This window comes from Rissa tridactyla, chromosome 1, assembly GCF_028500815.1.
Source record: "Rissa tridactyla isolate bRisTri1 chromosome 1, bRisTri1.patW.cur.20221130, whole genome shotgun sequence".
Taxonomy (NCBI): domain Eukaryota; kingdom Metazoa; phylum Chordata; class Aves; order Charadriiformes; family Laridae; genus Rissa; species Rissa tridactyla.
The window spans coordinates 205,836,200-205,860,749 of record NC_071466.1 but is presented as its reverse complement, the minus strand read 5'-3'; the positions used below and the strand labels follow the sequence as shown (position 1 = coordinate 205,860,749).

The window sequence follows — 24,550 nt, the reverse complement described above, 5'->3', positions numbered from 1 at the left end:
TGTTATTATGAACCTTTATTAAGCGGCTCACATTTCAGTATAAATCACACTAAAAAGATTTTTAAAAAAGATATTTACACTACAGTGCTGACACATTTAAAATGAAAAAATTGGTATAAATAAGCTCTATGGAAAAGCCTGGAATTGTCAAAAAGAATTCTGGCTCATCTTACAAAAAATATATATGTTAAATGTCAGCTCTACTCTAAAACCTACAACTCAAAATTATTTAAAGACTTCTTTATGTTAAACCTGCAGTGTTTACAGTGCATCTGGCCCTAAGTGCTTTGATACTTCACAGTTATGGACAGGCACTGAGGAATGTTACAAAGCTACATAACTATTTTCTGTAACAGATGCGAAGGCAAGTCACAAACTTGCCTCACAGAATTTATGAATCTTTACATTATTACATCATTAAGTTTAAAAAGGAATTTAAAACCATATATACAAATTTAGCACAAAAAATCATCCTCTCTTTGTCCATGCAGTTTTGGATATGATGAACTATGTTGTCTTGTATCATCTGGATGTATGTGACCTCCGGGGCACAACTTGCCTTGTAAATCCTTGTCGCCGGGTTCGAATTTAGAATCCATTTCCAACTTAAATGCCGCCAATTCAACGTGATCCAATCTAGTCTGAACATTCTGGCCCCCGACGTTATTAGGTGCCACTGTCTTTTCAGCAAGATCAACATTCATGGGTTCTTCTTTTATTCGGTGAGATGCAACAGGTTCATGTTTAATCGGCATAAATTCCTGCTGCAGATACTTTGTCTGCAGAGCATCTGAAAATTTGGTGTCTTCGGAGGTATTTTTGCTTATTGTACAAATTCTACTGTCAGTCTGAAGTCCAATAACCGAAGACTTGGCATCTGCAGAGGTCCCTGCTTCAGCAGGACTTGTATTTTGGGAAGGTTCTTCCTCTGAATGATACAGCTTCAGCCGGATGTGCCAAGCCAAACTGCACACAGCTGAAACTGTTTTGAACTGATGCACAACATTCCTTGGGATAAAATAAATGTCATTATCGAATAACTGAATTCTGGCATATCTAATGCCTTCCCTTCGCAGTTGGTTAAGTTTTGCATCATCGACCCACTGGACACACTGGAGGAAAAGAGGGGGGGAAAAAAAAAAAAAAAAAGGTGAAAACTCTGATTTATGACTCAGAGGACACCTGATCAGCAGTTCACAGCATGCTCACCTGTGAGAGCGGAGGCTCATGCAAATCTAATTGCATTCGCTGAACTACCTCTAAGAAGTCTTCAGCATGAAAACAAATTACGTCTTTGGTTATACGAGGCTGCTCAGACCTACAGAAGAGTAAGAATTGCACAGTCAGAGGCTGGAACTAACACACTGCAGAGAATAATAAAGAAAATCTGCAGGCAAGGATAAAGCAAATGATAAAAAAAACAAACACTAAAACCAAACAATTCTAATGTAACCTACATTTTGAAGAACAATAATTGACTACAACACAACCTCATTAAGCTGGTTAAACGAATTAACCACAATTTCTTTACAAGTGGCAGTAAAAGCGGCAATGCAAGGTTGACATAACTAACTATTTTTCATGTTTATTTTTAATTGACCTCTGTCTGCCTTGACACTGAAAGACAGATGCCCCAGATACACTGGGCTTACTCTGTCAACACTCTAACATGATACGCCCATCAGGTACCTCAAAGTATGCAGCGATGCGAGCAGTGCTATGGCAAACATTAGTATCCGAGCCTCAAACACCTTGTTCAGAGTTAGCATTAAAGCTGAACCTACACTGAGCTGCCACAATGCTAGTAAGCAGCAAGTACTGGCATCCTCCACAAAACATCCCTTAAAAATACATTCCTATTTGTGCTCACTAGAGAGCTACAGAAGAGCAAAATCTGAATTAGGGTTTGTCTCCGTATTCAGGCTGTTAGAATTCACCTCTTGTCCCACTGCGTGTTTCCCCAAAAGAATGCACACTATTTATAGAACTCCTTGTGAGACATTATCTAGAATTAACTAACAAAAGACAAAAAGCCAAACTCGGTTCTTCAACAGAAACAGATAAAACTAAGCTCCATGTGTTTTGGTTTTGATGGATGTTTGGTTTTTAAAAGGTTTGTTAAAAATATGGCAATATGAAGATTTTATAAATGTATATAGGATAAATGTATATAGGATAAATGTATATAGGATAAATGTATATAGGATAAATGTATATAGGATAAATGTATATAGGATAAATGTATATAGGATAAATGTATATAGGATAAAGCTCACACTGGAGTGGTTTTGCAAGGAAAATTTATCAGACACAAAAAGCCTAGTTGATGACTTTCTTCCTTTGTCCTCCCAGGCCTGGCAGGAGTGCAACGCCACCTTCCACGCAGCTGGCTGCTGTGCTGTCACCGCACCGAGCCCCGTGTCCCCCTGCCTCCCCCCACCCCATGCCCCGCGTCCCGCTCTTGCCGGGGGGACACATGTCCAGATTCACGGGGGCCCGGGGCAGGAGCTGATGCAGCAAAACTGTCTGACAGCATTTCGGAATTTGTTTAATAGATGTTCAAGCACTCCTTTTTAAAAGCAAGACGATAATCAATTTTTCATATATATATATGTATGGTGTTATTAACGTTGTAAAAAGCAGGCAATGATGTACAGTTTATCGGGCTTTTTAAACCAACTAGACATGTTTGTTTTATTTAGGTCATGACCTCAATAAAGCAAAAAATAACCAGTCTGAGGCTATTTTCAGGGGAAAAAAAAAAATATCCCAGATCTACTACTGAAAGTACGCCAGGGAAAATTTTCAGACCACATATTTTACTTTCAGTTTTACAAAGATTAAAATGTCTCTTTGTATTTTGGTCTACATACCGCTGAAGAGGATTTAAGCAATGAAAGCAAAAAGCTTGCAGAAACACCCCTAGTCAGTGGCATAAAAATATTAGCTAAATTAATCTACTTTTTATAATGCAATTATGTTTATTTTTTTTAATAATATGTATCTGCATCTGGAGTTAACAATATTTGTAAATGAAGTTAAGAATTAAAATAATTACAAATAATAATTCCATACTAAAATAACTTTAATCCAAAGCAATGTTTTCACAGAGGTGTCTACTCTATGCTTTACACATTATACGGGACAAAGTATAGTTAATGATTTAAAACCATTAGTTTTCTCAGTCCCTGTATCTATGTGTGCAACCATATGCATTACCAAATCTGTGCTGCAATTCTATGACAAAATATGACATTCCTTTTGCAAACACAACAGAGAAAAATTATTGCCAGATCATTTTTAATTCTGCATTTGCAGATTTGTTACTTAGCACAACTTTGAGATTATATTTTGCAAAACCTAAAGTTTAGGCGAGGTCTCCCCTTTCAAGCAACACAGTAGCAAGATAGTTCAGTTAGATGTCAAAAAAAACCAACCAACCCAACATTAAATCCAAACAGAACTACAGGACTTCAGAAAAGTCCATTTAAGTCCCTATTAGAGCACTGCTAGGACTATTTTTGGCACTTTTTTTTCCCTAAACCTCATTCTTCAAATGGGCTGAAGTCTTTTTGGTATAATTTTTCAAAACAGATTTGAGATTACAGGTTTTACCATCACTATTTCTGACCTAATGCATGAAGTCTGGCAATATGTAACAAATTCCTATAGTCGTATAGAAAAGCACAAACAACTTCTTGCTCTGGAACACAAACTTTAAAGCTGCTTGCTGCAGCATGCGACAGAGGGGTTTCATTTTGCCAATAACAATGCCATGAAGTGTCTTCTGCTGTCCCTGTAAAAACCCACCCAAACTTCCCACATAAAAATCTTCAAAGTTTCCATAATTTAAAATTTCACTGGCATTCCTTAAGTTCTAAAGCACACTTAGCATCACCTACAAAAATGGCATTAAGTAACCAGCTTGATCACACCACCAGCACTTCTCAGACTTCAATGCAGTGCAGTCTTTAAAGTGTTTGCAAGCAATAACCAGAGCTCTTCTACAATTCGTAAATATTCACAGAAATTAAAATAAATAAATAAAAGTGATCATTATCCACTAATTTTTACCAAACATCTCAAATCAAGAGCCTGTCATATTTGGGAAAGCAAAAATTACTTTTTTAGTCTTCCAAATACTACGTGTTGTTTCCAGTTCTGTCCTCTGTCCCCAAAAGCTGCTTTTTGCCTTTCAGCAGTTCTGTTCCCATCTGTCCCGAAAGGCACCGGTTATCCTACCTAACATTAACATTCATGCCTATGAACTACTAAATAAATCCCACTTTCTTTAAATCTGCAGCAACTTCTTGATGACAAAAAAAGCTTTTTTTGCACACCCAATTCATTTTTACACTAACTGAACATAAACTAACAACTCAGTTCAGGAAGTCTAGGAATTGCTTGATTTTCTCCTCAAAGAAAACGTGAATTTTATATATGGTATCTCCTCATTAAAACATGTGCATTTTTATTGCCATAGTGCCCTAATCAACCCTGGAATATCTCCAACTTTCAGTTTTGTTCAACTATTCGAAGGGATTTTTTTTAAAAAACCACACCCAGATTTTTCAGAATTTCCACGGATGTTGTTTCCTTTAAAATAAATCTAACCACAGGTTACAAACTATGGTAAAGCTAATATCCAAAATTATTTTAATGTGTAACATTAATTAACAATGCTTCATTATCATAAACCCTGACTACTTCTCTTCATGTAAGTACAGTGAAGTGGCTTTTCAAAATTATGAAAAAAAGTGGAAAGGGAAAGGAGAAATTATCACTGAGGTCAAATCAAGACTGAAATACATCATTTTTATTATGTTGATTGTGTTATGTATTTTTCTCCTCTAAATATATCAATCCCAAATTTTTAATTCTGCATTAAAAGATATATTTTGGGTCCTTACACTGAAGTGAAATGCTGATACTTTTTTTTTTTCCCCAAACTGAAGTACTTTCAAGTTTGTTGAGCAGTTTTGCCTATGTTCAGATCACTTCTTCGTTTACAGTTTTTATTTCGACTAATTACATTTATTTTTCCAAGTTCAAAAAGGAGTTTTAATGGAGGTTGAACAGACACCCCTTTCCACAAGTTCCAATGTATGAGAGACAATAGTTTAGATCTGAAAAGCATGGAAAGCAAGAAAACTTATTTTTAGAATGTAAACAAACAAGTAATCATTTCCAAGGGAGGAGCATCTTGTTATGAAGGTATAAGGTGAGAAAGGGAAGTTCTCACAGACATTTACATTACTATCAATTTAAATTCTTATTAATTTCAAGAGGCATGCAAGTTTAGGGGGTGGGGTTTTGTTTTTGTTTAGTGTTTTGGTTTTTGTGTGGGTGTTTTTTTGGTTTGGGTTTTGGGGTTTTTTTTGTTTTTGTTTTTTTTACTTTGTTTGATAAAGATTTGAGTGTCTCTCACTCTGTAGATCTGATTATTTTAAATCAGTGAGAATGTCAGCTCTTGCCCTGCTGCCACTGCTCAGGCTTAATTCGCTCCAGCTTCTCAGAGAGCAAGCAGGAAGTTTAAGGCTCCAGCTATCATCAACCTGAAGAGGAAGTAAACTGCAAAACCTCAGAGCCCAAAATAAACACACATTAACATCTGAACAACCCAGTTCTTCCCCGACGGCAATTTTTCAATTCTCTATCTTAATGAATTCATGCACCATAACACAAATTTGCATCATTTCATCCAAAGGGAATTCACTCTTCTGAATTCTGGACAGCTATAAAAAGCAAAAGGTGTTTTTAGTGTTTACATATGCCAAGGTAACCTCCAAAACTAAGGTCATTCTCCCCAACCAAGGTCAGAAGATCCTGAAAAATGCTTCTTACATCTCAGCCAGGACGCCCATGTGATTATGGGCTTTTTATTTGGCTAAAACTTAAACAGCTTCAAATGAGATAACATATATTTCCTGAATCTCTTACAGGAATTCCAAAGACAGACACCACAAAAAATAAAAAAAAAAAAAAAAACGCCAACCACACAGCCCTCTACAGGATTCTTCCAAGGTGATCTACCATAAATAAATCAGGGTTATAACAGCTGTGATTTTGAAGCAAAAGCATACAAATTCTGCTCATCTCCAGACAATGCAAAGAATTGCCAGAACGTTTTCATATGCACCTCAGACAGAAACACAGGTCAGTCTGTATGCACTATTTAAAGCAAAACAAAGTGTAAGGGGGTTTTACATCTAACATTAATAGCTATCATTAAGTTGCTGTAACTGAGTTAAACTGTCACAGCAAGGCACCTTTCTAGTTCCAACCACACAGCAAAACTGTACCCAATCTAGCAGACAGCAAAACTCTTCTAGTGCATAGAGACAGAAGGAAAAAAAAGAGTCCAGTATCTACTAAGTCTTCATTAAATCTCTAATACTAGATTAACCTGTGCTCCTTCTACCAATTATAAATGGAAATTCAGGCAAAAATTTTCCAAACACATAGGTAAATAAGTCAATCAGCACATACCACTCTCCACAGTGCACAGCCTTCAACACTCCCACAGCAGCTGTAGTCTGGCGTTCAAAACCTTGTCCTATGTGATCTGCATGGGCTCGTGTCCGGTCTTCAAATAGCATTTCACGGGGTTCACTGGTTCGAGGTAGGTACTGCAAGTTTTTTATTTCATTGGTAGTTCTGTATAAGAAAAACAGTATTAGTGATATAGAAGTTTCTCTTAATTACTTAATTTCCACCATAGCAAAAAGCATTGTTTTTCTCCCTGCAGTGAGAACATACAGTCAAATGAGAAAAACATTAACACTTAGGACAAATTAAAAATGAACAAGCTATGCAAAAAATCAGAACACCTATGCAATTCAAAAAACCCAAGCAAACCCGAAAACACCACCACAGTGTCAGAGCCCTGAGTGCTCTAAAAGGCCCTAATGATTGAGCAGCCCCACCTACAATCTCCACCCACAAACCCTGGCAAAGAGCCCAGGAGCTCTCTTTAAGCTCAGGCCTGGGCCTTCAGTCCTGGACTGAGCCATGCTGCTGGAGCACTGGTCTTCTCCTCAAGCCAGAGGTGTGCTGGGACACAGACTTGCTTCCCAGCTTGACCTCGGGACAGCTTTGTCATGATGGACCGGCCTAGCAATCACTAGACCTGATCCTCACTGGCAGACTTGACATCCTGGCTTGACCTCAGACCTGTCCCATCACCACACTCTTGCCTGACGGACTGGAGTCTGGGCTCAGTCTGGTCCTCAAACCCCAGGTCTGCCCTTCCTGCCTCCCACAGGCACTGTGAGACTAGGCCCTGATCAGCCCCTGGCAGGGAACTGCTGGCCTTTGCTGCCTTCTGACTGTTTCGAGACACGTTTCAATTGTCCCTGAAGTCATTCTTCATCGTTCATGTTTCTACCAAACCGCTGGGAAATGTGTATGTGTATTTAGTTCCATGTTGTAGAACTGGGAATGAGAAGCAGCAAAAAATGGTTTCTTTGGGGTTTAATGAAAGTGAAGGAAACACTGCAGAGCAGGAACAGAGCCACAAGACCATTCTCGTGGCCACCTGCAGCATACACTGTATGCCACATTTTTCCAGGAGCTGTTTATAGTCATAGGATAGCCAAGATTGGAAGGGACATCTGGAGACTGCGTAGTCCAACTTCCCCCACTCAACTAGAGCAGGTTGCTCAAGATTGTATCCAGTGAAGTTCTGCGCAACTCCAAAGACTGAGACTCCACAAGCACTCTGGGCAACCTGTCCTAGTGTTCAACCATCCATACAGTAAACTTTTTTTTTATTCCTCCTTATTTTATATGGAATTTCTTGTAATTCAGTTGTAATTACCTCTGCTTGCGTCACCTGGCAGTGCTAAAAAGAGCCCTTCTTACAACCTCCTGTCAGATGCTTATATGCATTGATATGATCCCGCTGAGCCTTCTTTTCTCAAGGGTAAATACCAGTTCTCCCATGCCCGCATTTCATGTCACCAGACCTGCTCCAGTATGCCCACGTCTGTCTTGGACTGGCAAACTCAGAACTGAACATGATACTGCAGATATGTCTTACTAGTGATGACCAGAGGGGAAGAGTCACATCTCTCAACCTGCTGGCACTGCTCTTCCTAATCCTGTCCAGGAGGCTGCTGGCCTGCTTTGCCACAAAGGCACAATGATGGCTTATGGCCAACCTGTCATCCACCAGGACCCCCAAGTCCTTCTTTGTCGAGCTGCTGTTTGGCCAGTTGGGCCTCAGCCTGTGCTGGTGCACAGACTTGTTCCTCCCAGGTGCAGGGCTTTGCACATCCCTGTGCTAACTTCATGAGGCCACTGAGAGCTGGCTCATTTCTACAGCCTCTCAAGGTCCCTCTCACTGGCAGTGCAACTCTGTGGTGTGTCAACCGCTCCTTCCAGTTTTGTATCGCTTGCAAACTTGCTGAGGGTGTGTTCTGCCCCATGATGTGGCCATTAATGAAGATGTTGAACAGTATTGGAACAAGGTATGAATGTCTGGGTTACTCCAGTAGCAACTGTCCTCCAGATGGACTTTGCGCTGATCACAACCCTTTGAGCACAGCAGTTAAGCCACTTCTTGAACCACTTTCACGGACCATCAGTCTAGTTTGTCCTTCATTAAATTTGTCTATTAGGATGTTATGGGAGACAAGTGTCCAGCATGGAAAGCCTTGCTAAATGTAAGATAAATAACACCCCTGGCACTCCTCTCATGCTGTGAGCCAGTCATTTTGTTGCAGAATGTTATCAGGTGGATAAGGCATGATTTCCCCTTTGTAAATCAATACTAGCTACTCCCAACGATCATCTTGTCCCTCGTGTTTGAAATGGCATCCTTCGCAGGATGAAGGTGATGCTGACTGGCCTGCAGGTCCCCAGGGCCTGCTTCTTACCCCTTCTAAATGATTGGATTGACATTTGATTTCCTCCAGTCCTCAGGAACCTTTGCTAACTGCCATGACCTTTCAAAGACCATCATGGCATGGCAATGATACTGGCCAGCTCCCACAGCACTTGTGGGTACATCCCATCAGGTCCCATGGGCTTGTGCCTGTCTAATCTGAACATCTGATATGTTCCTTAACCCATTAACCCAGTTCTCCTCCACTGAAGGCAAGTAGTCCTTGCTCCAGACATTCCTACTGTCTCTGGGACCTGGAATTCCTGCAGGTAAATCTCAACAGTAAAAACAAGGACAAAGAAAGCATTGAGTATCTTGGCCTTTTCTGTGCCCTTTGTCTCCAGGCCCTTTGCCCCATTCAGTAGACATCTTACATTTTCCCTAATCTTTCTTTTGCTGTTCATATGCCTGCAGAAGTCCTTGTTGCCCTTCACATTCCTTGCCAAATCCAACTCCAGACGGTCTTTGGCTTTAACTGAATCCCCTTCGTGGTTGGACAGTGTCTCTATACTCCTTCTGAACTACCTGACCCTGCTTCTACTTCTTGTATGCTCCCTTTTTATGTTTGAATTTTGAACAAGAGAACTCCAAAGACATAATTTCTCATAACGCATAATATTCAAGTTCTGCAGAGGACACCTCTACTCTTAAGACGGTACTTATACCCAGTACCACAGCAAAGCTTAAAGATGCCATTCAATGTTAGAGGTGTTACCTTTCAGATGAGAGAAGCCGTTGCCCCTTGAGGTCTTTAAACACCCACTCACATTAATTCCAGTCTCATTGCATACTTCAGTAGTTTTATGCCTAGTCACATTACCTTCCACTTTTCACCTTAAATTCCTACTAAAGCTCCAAAAAGGACCAGAGGACCAGCACCTTACTCGGCCAGATAATAAACAATTTTTTAAAAAATCCACATCCTTACAAAACAAAGCAACTAAAAGTATATTTTGAGATGAAGATTTACTGAAATTTATACTAAGATATAGTATCAACCAGTGAAACGTTTTTAATAAAATGAATTTGTAGAGAAGGAACACTAATTAAACATTTATAAAGCACAATAATTCAACATACCTCTTCCTTTTGAAAGGTGACTTTGGCATGTCAGCCACAGGGATCATCTGTTCTCCCGGACGTACCCACATAATGGGACCATCATCACTGTCTTTACGACTCTCTAATTTTAAACTAGAAAGTGTTCCCCATGGCAGTGTACACTAATGGGAAATACAAGCCACAATTTTGAAGTGAGTTACTTTAAAAGCTTTTTAAAAGCAGCCTTTATCTGTCACGATGAAAACATTTATTAGACCACTCAATTATCTAAGCAAGTATCACATACTCTCACTTTATAATATAACAGTACTAGACAGTATATCGTTCCCCTTCTCCCAGCCCATTCCCTTCTGTCCTTACTTTTAAGAAGGGTGATTCTTCCAACATATCAAGGAATTCAGGGAAGTAATCCCCCACTTCCTCATCAACTGCTCCAACCAGGCTGATCTGTCTCATTGGGCCAGCTCTATACGTACCATGTGAGTATGTTCTTTTTACCTACAAGTAGAATATGACAGCAAAAGTTATACCGAGTCCGCTACCGCTCAAATTCTACATTCAATAAACAATTTTAATCTCTATGCTTATGTTTTCTGATTGATATAAGTATACTGAAGATTGTAGGATTAAAGATTATTATGAAATCAATCACTATGAACTCATCACCAAAGACAGAAGCTCTTATTAAAGATACATGACAACTTGTATTTTATTTAAAGTCTGAAGGTAAGACTGAGTAACTACTTATTGCCTTTCAACAAAATAACATTCCAAAGTAGTAACTGTGGGAAGCTATTAACATATATTCTGCTCAATAACTAGTAAATAAGGATTCTTACCTGGATTACTCAAGTCTAATTGAATTTTTACCTTTTTCCTGTAACAGTCAGGCAGAATCCCGAGTTACAACTAATTAAACTCTAAGCATTTCCTCTGATAACCATCCTCTCCCGTATGGCCTCTGTCTGTGTGACCACATTAACTGGAGCTAATTATCACAGTGAAGACAAGGCTTGTAAAGAGTGAGTAAAGCAAGAGAGAATGACAGTTATTCTTTCATTTTTGTTGTGCTGAGACATCTTGTGCTCCCTTAAAACTTAAAGGGCTGTATCATTCTCCTCTCATGAAAAACCTTTTATTTTTATCTTGAACAGAAACACATATTGTTATAAGTTGTTTTTTTTAAATAATCTGATCTGTCGTGTTACATCAACAAAATACTTAGGCATGAGATTGATGAGGATCACTTCCCCTTAAGCTTCCGATCTCCTGTTTAACAGACTGAAAGACACAGTGGTATTATTAGATGAAATATGACCAGATCAGAACAGAGGGAAGAGCAGATGGATTACTGCACAAACCATACTCTTGCACTGCATCTCTAGACCTTCTGCATCCGAAGCAAGAAAAGAAGAAAAGGTGCAAGAAAAACAGCTAATGAAGTACTGCTTAGCTATGGGACTCACCCAAACAGACAATTAAAATTCTTAGTAATTATGGCATTGCAGAGGAAAATTAGCAGCAGTTCCTGAAAACAGGACTAAACCATACAACGTGGAACAATACTGTGTCCTTCTTTGAAGCTAGACTGATGTAACCAGATGCATTCCAGAAATGCAGAACCCAATACTCTTGTTCAGATCATCTCAGTCATCACACACACCCAGGAAACGGGAGGACTGACTAAAAGTAGCAGTTTACAAAATGTCTGAGCTAACGTAATGGCAAGCCAACACAGCCATACTGAAAAGAGCAGTATTGCTAGGAAATAGTATTCCCATATTCCCCAAATCCTTAGTCACACATTCCTGTAACTCTTTTTGCATTGACAATTGGTGATTTTGTGATAATACATCAGAAAACATTGCTTTCTGCTGAATCTGCATCAGTTCAGTCCACATCTGTATCTGCACTGGCACAAAGCATCAGGAGCTCACACAACTAAAGCACTGGGACAAGGAAGGAACACTTGCTTGTCATTATTGGCTTACTGGATAGACCAATTCCAAAGTACCCTAAAACCACTTTCTGAAGCTACAGATAGTCATAAATCTGTTACTCACAGCTTACTGGTAAACCTAACGCACAAAAGGATGTTTCTTCCACTGGCATAAGTAGCTTAGTATTCCACTCTTCCAGGCCAGGATAATTAAGCTGCTGTTTTCATCCACACCCCTGATTAATGGGAACCTTTTTTGGTTTTTTGTTTGTTTGTTTGTTTTCCTTTTTCCTTGCTTCCTTTTGCTACCACTACCATTCTCCCATATAACAAGTGATAGGACAAGAGGAAATGGCCTCAAATTGTTGCACAGGAGGCTTAGATTGGACATTAGGAAATATTTCTTCACCGAAAGGGTTCGTAAGCATTGGAACAGGCTGCTGGGGGAAGCGGTTGAGTCACCACCCCTGGCAGTATTTAAAAGATGTGTAGATGTGGCACTTAAGGAAATGGTTTAGTGGCAACTTGGCAGTGCTAGGTTAATGCTTGGGCTCAGTGATCTGAAACGTCTTTCCAACCTAAATGACTCTATGATTCACATAGCATATGATAAACCAGTGGAACTACTCCAACTGAAAACTCTACAATTTTCTCAAAAATTACAAACTGAAGTGAAGTTAGGAGAGGCTGTGAAGTTTTTAGTCAATCAACTCACCTCTCTGGCTTATATACCCATTGGGTGCTGGCAGTGAAACACAAAGTCAAAGTGTTCATAATCCTTGCTTAAGGTGGATCAATTGAGAAAACTCTTATAGATTTCCAAAAAGACAGTATCACTGAAAATTAGAACTGAAAGATCAACTCAACTTTAAGCATTATTTGTCCATCCCAATTCACTCCTAGCTCTCCTGATCCATTATGTTCCCCTCATTCACCATGTACAACAGACTTCTTTTCAAGATCCAGCTTGGGAGAGGTGAAATACCAAAAATAATGCTAAGATAATGTCAAAGTTGAAAATGATGAGCGGTTTCTTCTGGGACCATATTCAGAATCATATCATTGCAAATAAACACTCAAACATTTCATTCTGTGTAAGAACTCTGCGGTGTGCTAAGCCCAGGCAGCAGCTAAGTACCTTACAGCCCCTTGCTCACTCACCCCCCCCGCAACGGTGAGAGACATGGGAGAGAACAGAAAATGCAAGGAAACGCATGGGTCCAGAGAATGACCGTTTAATAAGCAAGGAAAAGAGAAAAGTGAAGAAGAAAGGAAAAAACACCAAGTGGTGTTTTCCACCACTCGCTACCTCCCACAAGCAGGTCGGTGCCCAGCCACTGGCGGAGCAATAGCTTACTTCCCAGACTAACACCTGCCCCAGCCCCCTCAGTTTTTTATTGCTGAGCATGATGTTACATGGTGTGGAATATCTCTGCAGTCAACTTGGTTCAGCTGCCCCAGCCATGTCCCCTCTCAACTTTTTGCCCACCCCAGCCTACTCACCAGGGGGTCCAGAACGGATATAAAAAGAGAAAGCCTTGATACTGTGCTCATCAATAGCCAAAACAACAGTGTGTTGTCAACAGTTTTAGTCACAAATTCAAAATGCAGCCCCATAATTGGCTGCTATGAAGAAAATTAGCTCTAACCTATCCAGACCAAGTATAAACAGAAAATAAATCCATGCTGGTGATGAAAGGGGAAGATCTGATCTTTTTCCCTTCTTTGGTCTTCTGAAGGTGGACAGGGAGCTAGTTTAGGGAACTGATCTGATTCTAATCCACAAATTACTTGAAGGATTTTATATTTTTTTTAAGAAAGTTACATAATTAAGAATTAAATAAAGACATAGGCCTTTAAAGACTAACGCCTGCCCAGAAAGAACAGTCTGGAAGAGGCAGCAGCTGTTGGCAGTGAAGAGTGACCCCTATCTCATCTCTTCCCTGGACTAGGTTATAGAATCCTAAAGTCTAGGCACAGGTCAGGGGTTGCTATTTAAATGACACTACCTTAGATTAGGCTAAAGAAACAGAAAAACATATATAAAAAGGTAAGATCACTCCTCACAAACAAAATTAATTTTCACTCACTCCAAAATCAGATTGCTACTAAGTAACAGTTGAAAACACTAAAAACCTTCCATTGATGTTTGACCAATGGCAAAAGTAAAATTAATCCCCTTAAAGGCAACAATAAAATCAATAGTATCTGTGGTATATTAGATAACAGCAACGTTTTCCTTTCCTGTTACTGTCAGTATCCTTTTGGTGGTTTGTTCGTAGGAAGAGAAAAAGATTCCTCCATATATTTCTAAACTCACAAAAAACAATGCTGAGGTACTAAAACCAGCACTTCTTCATTGAATTCTATACGTTAAATCATGTACTGACCACAAGTCAATTATTAACCTTTTATAAGGTAATCTTCCTGAATGCAGCTTTACAGGTTACACTGTGACTGTGTTTTTAGAATGTTACAAATTTGCTCAAATAAATAGCTGGAACAATCTAAATCCAGAGTAAAAGAAGGAATCAATGATATGCAGTTCTTCTAGCATGTGGCCAACAGGATAAGACTCAATACACACACAGAAAAAAAAAAAACTAAATGCAGTTTGATACAATGGACTGGTAAAATAGATAGAAATATGTAACTGAATAAATGTGACATAGCCTAACTTCTTTCTTCTCTTGTAGCTTAAAGTTGAAGTATGTACCCTAAAAACACACAAAAGGAGGCAGTGTCATTCTCTTGAATCAAGGTAATGGAAAATTATGACAGTAAAAACAACACTGAATTCAGAACTAGTAAAACTTGAGAATTATCTGTTTATGTGACTTGTATGGCATCAACTGATTTTTTTTAGTGTAACTTGCTCCATTTTAAGTAAGGAGTTCTAAAAAGCAAATATTTTGGCATAAGTGTCTTGGTGTCTAAAAGAAACTGAAGACTAAATCTGAATATATATATACACACACAATACCAACAATATATTTGAGCATTTTCATCCTACAAATAGGATGACACTTTAGACACTGTATGTTAAAGAAGTTTCCATTTTCTGCCTGAAAAAGACACAAACTGGAAGGAACAGTCCAGAGAAACCAAGCATTTAAAAAATTAATTTAAAAAAAAAAATGTAAACTGGGGCAAGTCACAACTGAATTCCTATTTTTAATATAGTACAGTTTGTTGTTGTTTCTTTTTTCAGTTGAAGTTCTAACATTCTCCTATGAGAATTTTAAAGGTTTAAATTTGTTTCAGTTGTTCAGCTTTAAAGCCAGGAAGTCTGGAAAAGCCATCCTCATAGAACAAAACCAAAAAAATCCAAACCCACTGAACCCAAAATAATTTCAAGAAACCCACAAAGAAAGCTCCACCAAAGACCAACAAAAAACCCCAAAAACATTAAATCACCATAAAAATATGCTGGGAGATCAGAGGGAATAGTGGGTTTCCATTTCACTACCCAAGTGCACAAGCAATGGACTTACACATTTGTATTTTAGAACCGAAAGCATCCAGCTTCACATTTGCTGTTTACTCCTCTAAATCTGTTCTCTCAAACACTATAGTCATCAAGAGGCAATGTAGCGTTCTTTTTTATTTGGTACATTTTCAAAAAGAGCCCAAAAGGCTTTCTGCTCCTTGCCAACTCTTTTCAAATCCTTAAAAGCTTATGTATATTTTCAGTTTCAAATAGGAACTGATACCGAATCATCAAAATTTCACTCAACAAATATTCATCAGAATTGCTGAGTTTAAAAATACTTGCAAGTCTACTTGGTTACTTTTTTTTTTTTTTTTTTTTTTACTGTTAAACCGTATGTACTTCATACTACTTTATTTTTGGTTTGTTGGGGTTTTTGTGTTTTTTTGGTTTTGGCGGTTTTTTTGGTGGGGTGGGTGTTTTGGGGTATCACTTCACATGGTCCACCCTGCAGCTGAAATCCTCAAATAATGCAACAGATGGACAGACATTTGTAAAAGCAAGATGACATATTATTCTTAATTCCCGTGCCACAATAACAGTGAAGCAGTTAATTAAGAATTAAAAAAAAAAAATAATGTTTTAAGACTAGCATCAATTAGATACCTTCATGGAAAACGATCTTGTGAAAGCAAAGCAGCTATTACACTCTTGTAGCTCAGGAAGATCTATGACAAGGCTCAGTCTCAGATCCTGTACCAGCTGCCAGTACAAACCTCTAGCCTTTTGTTTAGGTTTGTTTTTTCTTAATACAGAATATGTGACCCAAAAGAGCAACATACGACTGTCACTTCTCATTTATTGGCTGAAACTGTCAAGAACCAATCTGGAAAGGTAACTATTTTCTAAGTGGAAAACAGAAAATCTGCAACACATACTTTTTAATGTCATTCCACGTGAACTGATTCTTTGTTCAATGTTCTTCAATAAGTGAAAAAACTTTTTGCTTAGAAGACAATAGGCTGCCATCATCTATCAAAAAAGTCTCTTACACAGTCTTACAGATTATTTGATAGAAGAAGAACTGGGTAATACATACAGTTTAACAGAGCTAGAATTCAATTTTTCATCATCCAGAAGGATGAAAAAGAAAAAAAAAAAAGAAAGAGACCAGCAAGCAGTTGCTAAAAACCATTACTGCTTTTTAATAACTAATGAAACATTCAGAGTGCTTAAAAGCAAGGAGAGAATTCTATTGAAAGCAAAATTCTACTGAAAGCTACTGAAACACGAATGAAGAGAAACATAGTTCCAATATAAAGAATTCTCTCCAGAATACAAGAAAACACCACAATATATGGAAAGAGACACTGTACAAATCTTTAATGATAAGAAAATGAAACACTAACCAATTATTTCAGATTTTCTTTAAAGAAAAATATTTCAGCAATTCTCCTCAAATACTAGAAGAATGAGTATTTTCAAGCAGGATTTCACAAATTAGAAAAGTAAGCAGCAAAAACCTCTCTGCAAAAGATAAACTTTTAAGAGCTAAACAAGGAGGAGGGCAAAGAGAAGATAATATTAAAAGGTGCTAAAAGAGAACTGGAATGAAAAGCTCTGGGCGCAGAACTTCAACTAGTCAGGACAACCGCTCATTTGAAAAGTCACAACACAAACATGAACTATTGTTACCATTGCCTTTCTTCCTCTAAAATACTTACGTTACTTTTTATACTATCTGAATATCCAGTGTCCCTCACAGTTAACATACACAACATGGAATAAGTTTCTTCAGACTGGTAAAAAAACCAACAAAAAATATTTCTATGAAGAAGCAAACTGCCTGCTGCTATGGCATGGGGCTGATTGTGTAGTCCCACACCCATCCTTGAGCTATTGCTGTGATAGCAAACTAATATAATTTGCTAACTCAGAAATAAAACCAATGACGCGGGAATCGGTTTTCTGGATTAATAAAATGAACTGGCTCACCAGTTCAAGAAGCATCACAGCTTGGCACGAGAACACACACCTGGGAGGAAAGCAGCAAGGAGGACATTGTCTTTTAGCAGCAACATGTGCTGGAGGGCTCTGACAATTTGTCTCATTGCACACTGAGCAGCGTAAAATACAAGCGACTTTTCCTAAACTGAGTAGGCCCAATGATGAGTATCCTCACATACTCTGCAGTAGGAAGGCAGTAAGCTAAAAAGAAACAAAGCTTTAATAAATCATCAAGAACTCAAGGCACAAAACAGACTCTTCAAAGCTGGAAAAAGATAAACATACCATCTTAAAGAAACAGGTGTCAAGATAAGCAAGACAGAGAAGAGTTAGAGACAATTTAGCTTAATTTCAATTTCCAGAAAAAGCAGTTAGTGGATACACCTGTCTGACCCACCCAGAAAATAAGATGGTAAAAGCTAATAGATATGGGCACGTCAAAAAAACAAACAAACAAACAACAAAAAAACCCCAATCAAGCCAAACTAACCTTTCTTTCTTTGACAGGATAGGCTTTTTTTCAGAGGACCAGTACACACCTTGACATTTGACATTTGCATTATGTTCCCAAAACTACTACAGAAACATGGTCTAGTAACAGCAAACGGTGGGCAGTTTTAAATTTGTCTGTGTTCACATAACTGTCAATATGAAAGGACCAATTTTGTGGCACGCAGCAAGGATCTTTCCTTTGAACACAAGGTGTGCTTATTAAACCTGCAGGTAACAAAGCTGCAAGCCTACCACAGAAAAACCAACAAGGTCTTTGATAAAACTGGAAAAGGGATCTGAGTGCACAGGATATAGTTCAATTTGAATAAAAGCGAAGAACTACATTCAGATATATAATTAATTTAAGTGCATAAACATGAAAAGGGAAGTAACTCGCTTAACAGGAACTGCTGCTACAGCAGATCACAAACTGCTCTGAAAAAGGCAGGAACAGATACGAAGAGCAATAACGTGCAAGATGCTTGATGCAATCTTCTCATATTATTTGACAATACACCAGGCAGACGCTATCCATTTTCAGTACTGTATTTTAATAAAAATAAGGATGACTGAAGAGAGCATGAGGGGGGAGCAGTAAGACCAATAAGGGTATAACGTGTAATGGCAGACTGAAATAACTCAAATTACTTCATGTAGGGAAGGGGACGGGGAAGAGCCCTTGAGCAATGTTCAAATACAGAGAAAAACATAAACTGTTTGCCTTGTCCACTGAAGACCAGAATAAAAGGACTGGCAGGAGTCCAATAAGATTAAGACAAACAAGAAAAAAAGCCTGTTCAACGGATTGCTTTGGGAAGTGTGGAATCACTTAGAGATCTCCAGCAAACACATCAGACAAGCATTTGTCAGATGGAGCTTAAAAATTAGTCACTCATGCCTTGAAGCACAGGAATTGTTTGGCATTGCTCAGCATTTAACTTCACCTGCGCTAAGAAGGTGCCTCTGGGGGAAGACTGAAGCACAGTAAAGTCAATCCACTACGCACTGTTATAGTTAAACACAAAGCATGCACTTTGGGGTTTCAGCAAGGCAATAAGAATTTAGGCTTGGCCAGCATGAGGACACAGTAACGTCTTGAAAGTATTAGAGGCATTTGCCTCACCAGCACTGAATAGCTTAACTGAAGTGATGCAAGCTGCAAGTAGGTGGCAAAAGCTGATTATTTACATTCTTTGAAATCTTCAGAGGAGCCTGACAAGTGAGATTCACAGCTGTCAGGTAACTGATGCAGCTGTTGCTACCTACACAAACAATGGAGCCCAGGGATATACACACAGCAGACAGTTCACCACCCGAAAAAGAGTGACTTACTGGCTACAAGGACGCCCAGACTAATTCCATTTTGCCCAATTATAGAAACAGTCTGAATAAGCCTTACAGACAGTTCACAGAAACAGAGCTGTTCCATTAACCTAAAAAATTAAGAATTAAGGACTACTTAAACACAGGCCCAAGGTAGGTGATGACAAACTCCCCAATTCCCCGCCCCCCAAAATTTAAAAGCTAATTCTGATGAGACAGAACCAGTTACAACACAAAGTCTCCTGTGCGTGCTCTAACTACTCTCAAAAGCTTCTGCCCACTTTTAATCGTAAGTGAAAACTATATTACTTCTGTCTGACACATGTATGATGGGACGTGGAGAGGAGTTCATTTTCAACTCTACAATTGTGAAAATTAAGTAAATTACTCAACAGATGCAGACTTTCCATTAGACTTAGGAAGACTCCAACAGTTTTGATCTCGCCAACAGAATTTACTGTGGAATCTGCCTCTTTCCATAGAGCTCAGTGACTTTAAAATATGCATTAGTCAAAACCAAGAAAATTCATCTGCCGCAAAACAGGAGGTGGAAACTTATTGAGTAGTACTGAAAGAATCAACTTGAGAAATAAAAACTCTGATAAAATACTCTATAATACTTTCCATTTCAGGCTTGATTATTTTTTTAATACTTTTTTAGATCTTTTAAAATATTTACATTTGTCATAGACTGATTACATGTGCTACAATGAGTTCTCAAAATCAAGCAAAAAAACCTCATGTACTAAAGTGAGCCTCATTTCAGTGTTTTAGATAAGATTAGCAAAGCAATACTGAAGTGTCTTAAGACTAAGGAAGGTAGAGGTACTCAAAGCAGACTTGATAAAACTAAGCTCCTACTTAAACATCAGCAAGTGATCGCCTCTCAACTGAGACTACGCAACATCTGCTGGACATCACTCAGGCAGCTCAGGACAACAGGGAACAGAGCAGCACAGAGCTTTTCCAACGTAGGAACTGAAAACTACATTTAAAGTGTCATTGAAATATACTGCAACCGCACATTAGAATCCCTTTAGAACTCAACGAGGCAGGGGAATATAATCAATCTGCACAAAACATAGCAAATTATGCAATCATTTAGTACCTCTTATAAAGATAGACAGAGGTAGAAAATGGAAGAAGAGAGGTAACTAACAAATCAGAAATTTACACACAAAAAAACCCCACAGCCGAAGGCTAAAACCACAAAATGTACAACTCTCAGATTCAAAAAGCTCCTGCCATATCCCTGGGGGACAAGCACTCTGACACAGGATCACTATGGCTACTAGACTCTCATACTCCTTCCTAGACATCTTTGATACTGGCCCCAGTCAGAAAGGAGAACACTAAGCTAACAACCTTTCAAATCTAGCAGATCACCTGAGTAAGACAAAATAAGCAGCCAGAATAAGACAAAAAACCAAGACACTGACTGAAATACTCCAGGAAATAGCGACGCTGCACAGAAGATGGTATGGGTAAGTCTGGTGTTCGCCTGTATACAGTATTTATACACACTAAATTCTTCATATTAGCAAAAATACAAGGAGCCAAGCATTTTCTGTCAAGCAAACTCTTACAAGTGATTAAATGCTATAAACACCAACTGAAAAACAGCGAAAATAAATGAAGATACCAGAACTAAACCTCCAGCCAAGTAAAATACGGATTAGAAAACCGCCTATAAAGTTGACCGTTTGAATGCTGTAGTGATACAGTTTGGCTTCTTTCATCTACTACATTCTCTCTCTGTTCCTCCTTCACTTACAGAAAAATGGGAAATTATAATCTTAAAACCAACGACCACAGGACTAATTTAAGTACAGATATTGATGGTACCATCGTAATACCAAATTAATCCATCCTGTCAGTAAAATAACTCCATAATAATTGACAAAAATAAAATTTTGGCTTAACTCTTTCTTTAGGGCATATACTAGTACACAGCTATGCTTACATTAATGCTGCCCAAGACAATAGGTTGGACTTAAAGAACATGCTTACAAGGACAGATACAGCTTTTTTATACAAAATGACCTAAGACAGGGCAGTTCTGGGTAGCTGCCCATAATATATTCTGCGATTTTTACTGTTAAAGTTATGATTCAGCTTACATACTGAAAAAAATTAGTTAATATATTTCATAGAACATTCATATTCCATGGCAGTGGAAGTTTTCTTAACCAGCACTGCAAATATTCTCTTGCAGCAACACTTCAGTTCTGCGTATCCTTGAGGATAACAAACACCTGAAATTTGTCAACAATGCAATAGTATTCCATCCAAATGCTTATATAACCAAGACGACAAAAGCATGGTTTTCATCAAAAAGATGACAGTATAACTTACAACTGAACTCTTCATAATTGTCTAAAAAGTGAAGACTAAATAGTTTAAAGGTGTTCCACAAAACATCTAAATAGGGAGTTAAACAGGCAATCGTGAGCTAAAGCTGATGTAACAAAAAACAGAATTGAGTTTCTTCATAAATTGTTTCAGAGTATCTGTATGGGCTTTACATGCATCAGCAAGGTGGCAATCTAAGAAAGATAATGTTTTTTCCCCGGACTTAAAAGACCTGAAATATAAGTAATTTATGTGCAACAGTACTGTATCTTCTACCGCAAGTTAATAAATAGCAAAGGTGATGTTTAATCGATAGCTGTTGTTAAGACAGTATACAGACAGTCTTTCTGGAAAATAAAAATTTAAAAAAAAATAAAGAGAAGGAGATTCAAAAACTGCCTGCCATTCTGCCATGCAACTTAACAGCTTTCAGGAGAATACAACTACCTGTGAGGAAATGCGAAGGGGTAAGGATCAAATTAGTATCTACATTAACCATCGTAAGTTCTCTTTAGGGACGAATTTAGAAGCCTCAAACTACAAATGCAACTAATTAACTCTGCCCTACACAGGTTTTATGTATAACATTGTTCTAACACATTAAACCATATCAGGTTTTTACAAAGAAGTTCATACAGTCAAACTACAATTCAGACACCCAGATAGCCGCAGCTAAACCATTTTAACCCTCCAAAACTCACAGTTAAGCTTCAGCTACAGAAGCAAATCCAAAGAGACCTACAGACACACATGCATGCAAACACTTCCTCTCCCACACAAAATCCAACTTTGTCTCAGTTAATAGGCTCCTTATCTTTAATATTGCAGAACTAACTTATTACTTAAAGAATTCCCTTGTTTCTAGTCTCCTGCATCATTCACACAGCACAAGCTAATAGTAACCGTATTCTATAAAAACCCATTCACAGTCATTTGAAACCATTATATGACTTTAGAAAGTAAAATGTATAACCTCTTACCTGAGCATGAAAATTTGACATAGTCGTTGTCTCTATATCTTTCTTTCCCAAAATCTCCATTTTCACTGGTGAATTGGGAAAATTAAACGAAAAGTAGTCTAAAAAGTCAGGTAAATAAGTAGCTGCCCCATGAACAATACCCATTACATAGTAAGCTGCACAGTTTTCATTTTCACTAAAAACCAGACCCACAAACTCTTCTGCAAATCTCTCCATCTCCACAGGAGATAAGTGGGAGAGTTCATTACTGTAGGCATGGATAACTGATGCACCTCCGTTAGGCTGGTGCTCAATATGAATCAGCTGTTTGAACTCCAATGTGTCCAACCTTTTGAGTTTATTTTGAACCCGTGGCTCCTTTAACGAGACAAATGGAAACTCACTGTTCTCTGGTATCTTGGACTCACAGTCCTTCTTGGGATCCATATTTTTCCCACTGAAATCCTTAAGATGATCATCTATGATGCCTTTGGCTTCCTGATCCTCAATATCAGAAACCAATCCTGAGCAGATGGTCTGAATGGATTTGCTGTACATTTTTGGACGCTTCTTCTTCTCATTCTCTTTATGTTTCTTTTTCTTTTTCTTCTTAACTTTTTTAATCTGTAGCTCTTCTGCATTGGTTTTTGGTTTCTCCTTCCCACCTGTTGAGAGGAAAAAAAGATCTCTTAAGTATCTTCATATAAAGATATGTATTTAAAGATCAGGATTCAAAGTTCACAAAACCACCACTGTGGCACACAAAGACCAGAGACCAATATAGAGGGTCACAATGTGTATCTTGCTGAAAACAAGTAGTAAGAGACATATGCCATGTTCACGTTATGACTGACAAATAAACTGGGGGGGGGAGGGCAAGGGGGTGGAGTAGGAAATCACAAAAAAAAAAACCAAGTTTCCCAAGGCTGCTTTCATGATGAGTCACAATCCTTAATCATACCCTTTAACTGGTCATCAGCAATTACTATACCAGACAGTTCAGAGACATTATATGACAGCTGTCAACAGACGGTGCCAAAGGGTTTATAAACGGCCAATGACTATCAACCACCAGCAGCAAGCTGTTCACAAGATGCCACTGCCAGAACCTACCTTGCCAGATGGCTTTACACCGTCATTCTTCCAGAACTAAGTAAACTTTGTAGAAATACGTGTGAAAACATCTAAAAACTGACCCCATACTTCTTAGAAACAAAAATAAATCATTTATACCAAACAAACAAAAATCCCAAACAAAAACAAACAACAACAAAAAACTCCAAACAACCAATGACCAAACCCTCACAAAACAGAAACTATTTTCAAGTTTATATAATACGCAAGCTGAACTGAAAACAAACTGCTACGGCCTAAAGCCAAAAGTACTCACTGGGGGGATAAGGCATTCAAGTGATTCCCAAGGTAAACATTCTCTCTCATTTTAAAAAGTGTTTTTCTTCAAACGCTTTAGGGGTTTTTTTGCAAGTAATAAACACGGTACCCAAAAAAGCTTCTGTCACTACGCTGCCCTAAAGCCTAGCAGTTGAAATCATTTCACGATTTGATAAATCAAATTACTGGGCACGTTATAGCAGAAAATTATATTCACAAGCGAGTCAAGATCAGCAGGTTCAGATACAGAAGTTTAGAAGTTTAGTCTTGCAATGAAATCAACAATTTCTAAGTAATCTCAAATTCGCAAGAGTTAAGTTAGGCAGTCTCTACACTACTATGCTGGAGTTGACTATTTTCAGCTCGCAATCCTCAGTCCAAGTAACTCATAGGAGTCCTTAAAAAAAAAAAATCACAACTAGATTACAACTGCTGGTGTGTGGAATCATACATTCTTGCAATTAAGAGGTTTGGATATGGAAGGTGCAGATACTGGAAAGGAGAACGAGTAATAAAGACACTTGCCTCTGAACCTCTTGAGGTTTGTGACAGCAGCTACATACCTTTGGGATTTCTGAAGTGGAGGCAGGCAAGCTAGTTATCTCTCTAGCTTCTATTTTCTCATCTTGTAGGGGGACAGAAGTGCCCTGAGGGTCACTCATTTTTTATTTAGCCCAAACAAGGAAGTGGGCTCTAGGATTTCTTAA

General features: G+C 38.4%; 1 protein-coding gene across 3 annotated transcripts in view; it reads right to left on the bottom strand.

Moving 5' to 3' along the window:
• The window catches only part of RSBN1L (round spermatid basic protein 1 like), a 52,038-nt gene continuing 27,488 nt past the window's right edge, over positions 1–24,550 (bottom strand). For 2 of the 3 annotated variants that reach the window (XM_054211077.1, XM_054211162.1), the window contains 6 exons: positions 22,473–23,116; positions 10,310–10,447; positions 9,968–10,110; positions 6,490–6,657; positions 1,210–1,318; positions 1–1,112 (listed from right to left, as the gene is read on the bottom strand). In XM_054211077.1, the coding sequence (XP_054067052.1) occupies positions 456–1,112; positions 1,210–1,318; positions 6,490–6,657; positions 9,968–10,110; positions 10,310–10,447; positions 22,473–23,116 (1,859 nt within the window). In that variant the 3' untranslated portion in view covers positions 1–455. The remainder of the gene's footprint in view (positions 1,113–1,209; positions 1,319–6,489; positions 6,658–9,967; positions 10,111–10,309; positions 10,448–22,472; positions 23,117–24,550) is intronic. The other variant, XM_054211243.1, reaches the window with a different exon arrangement.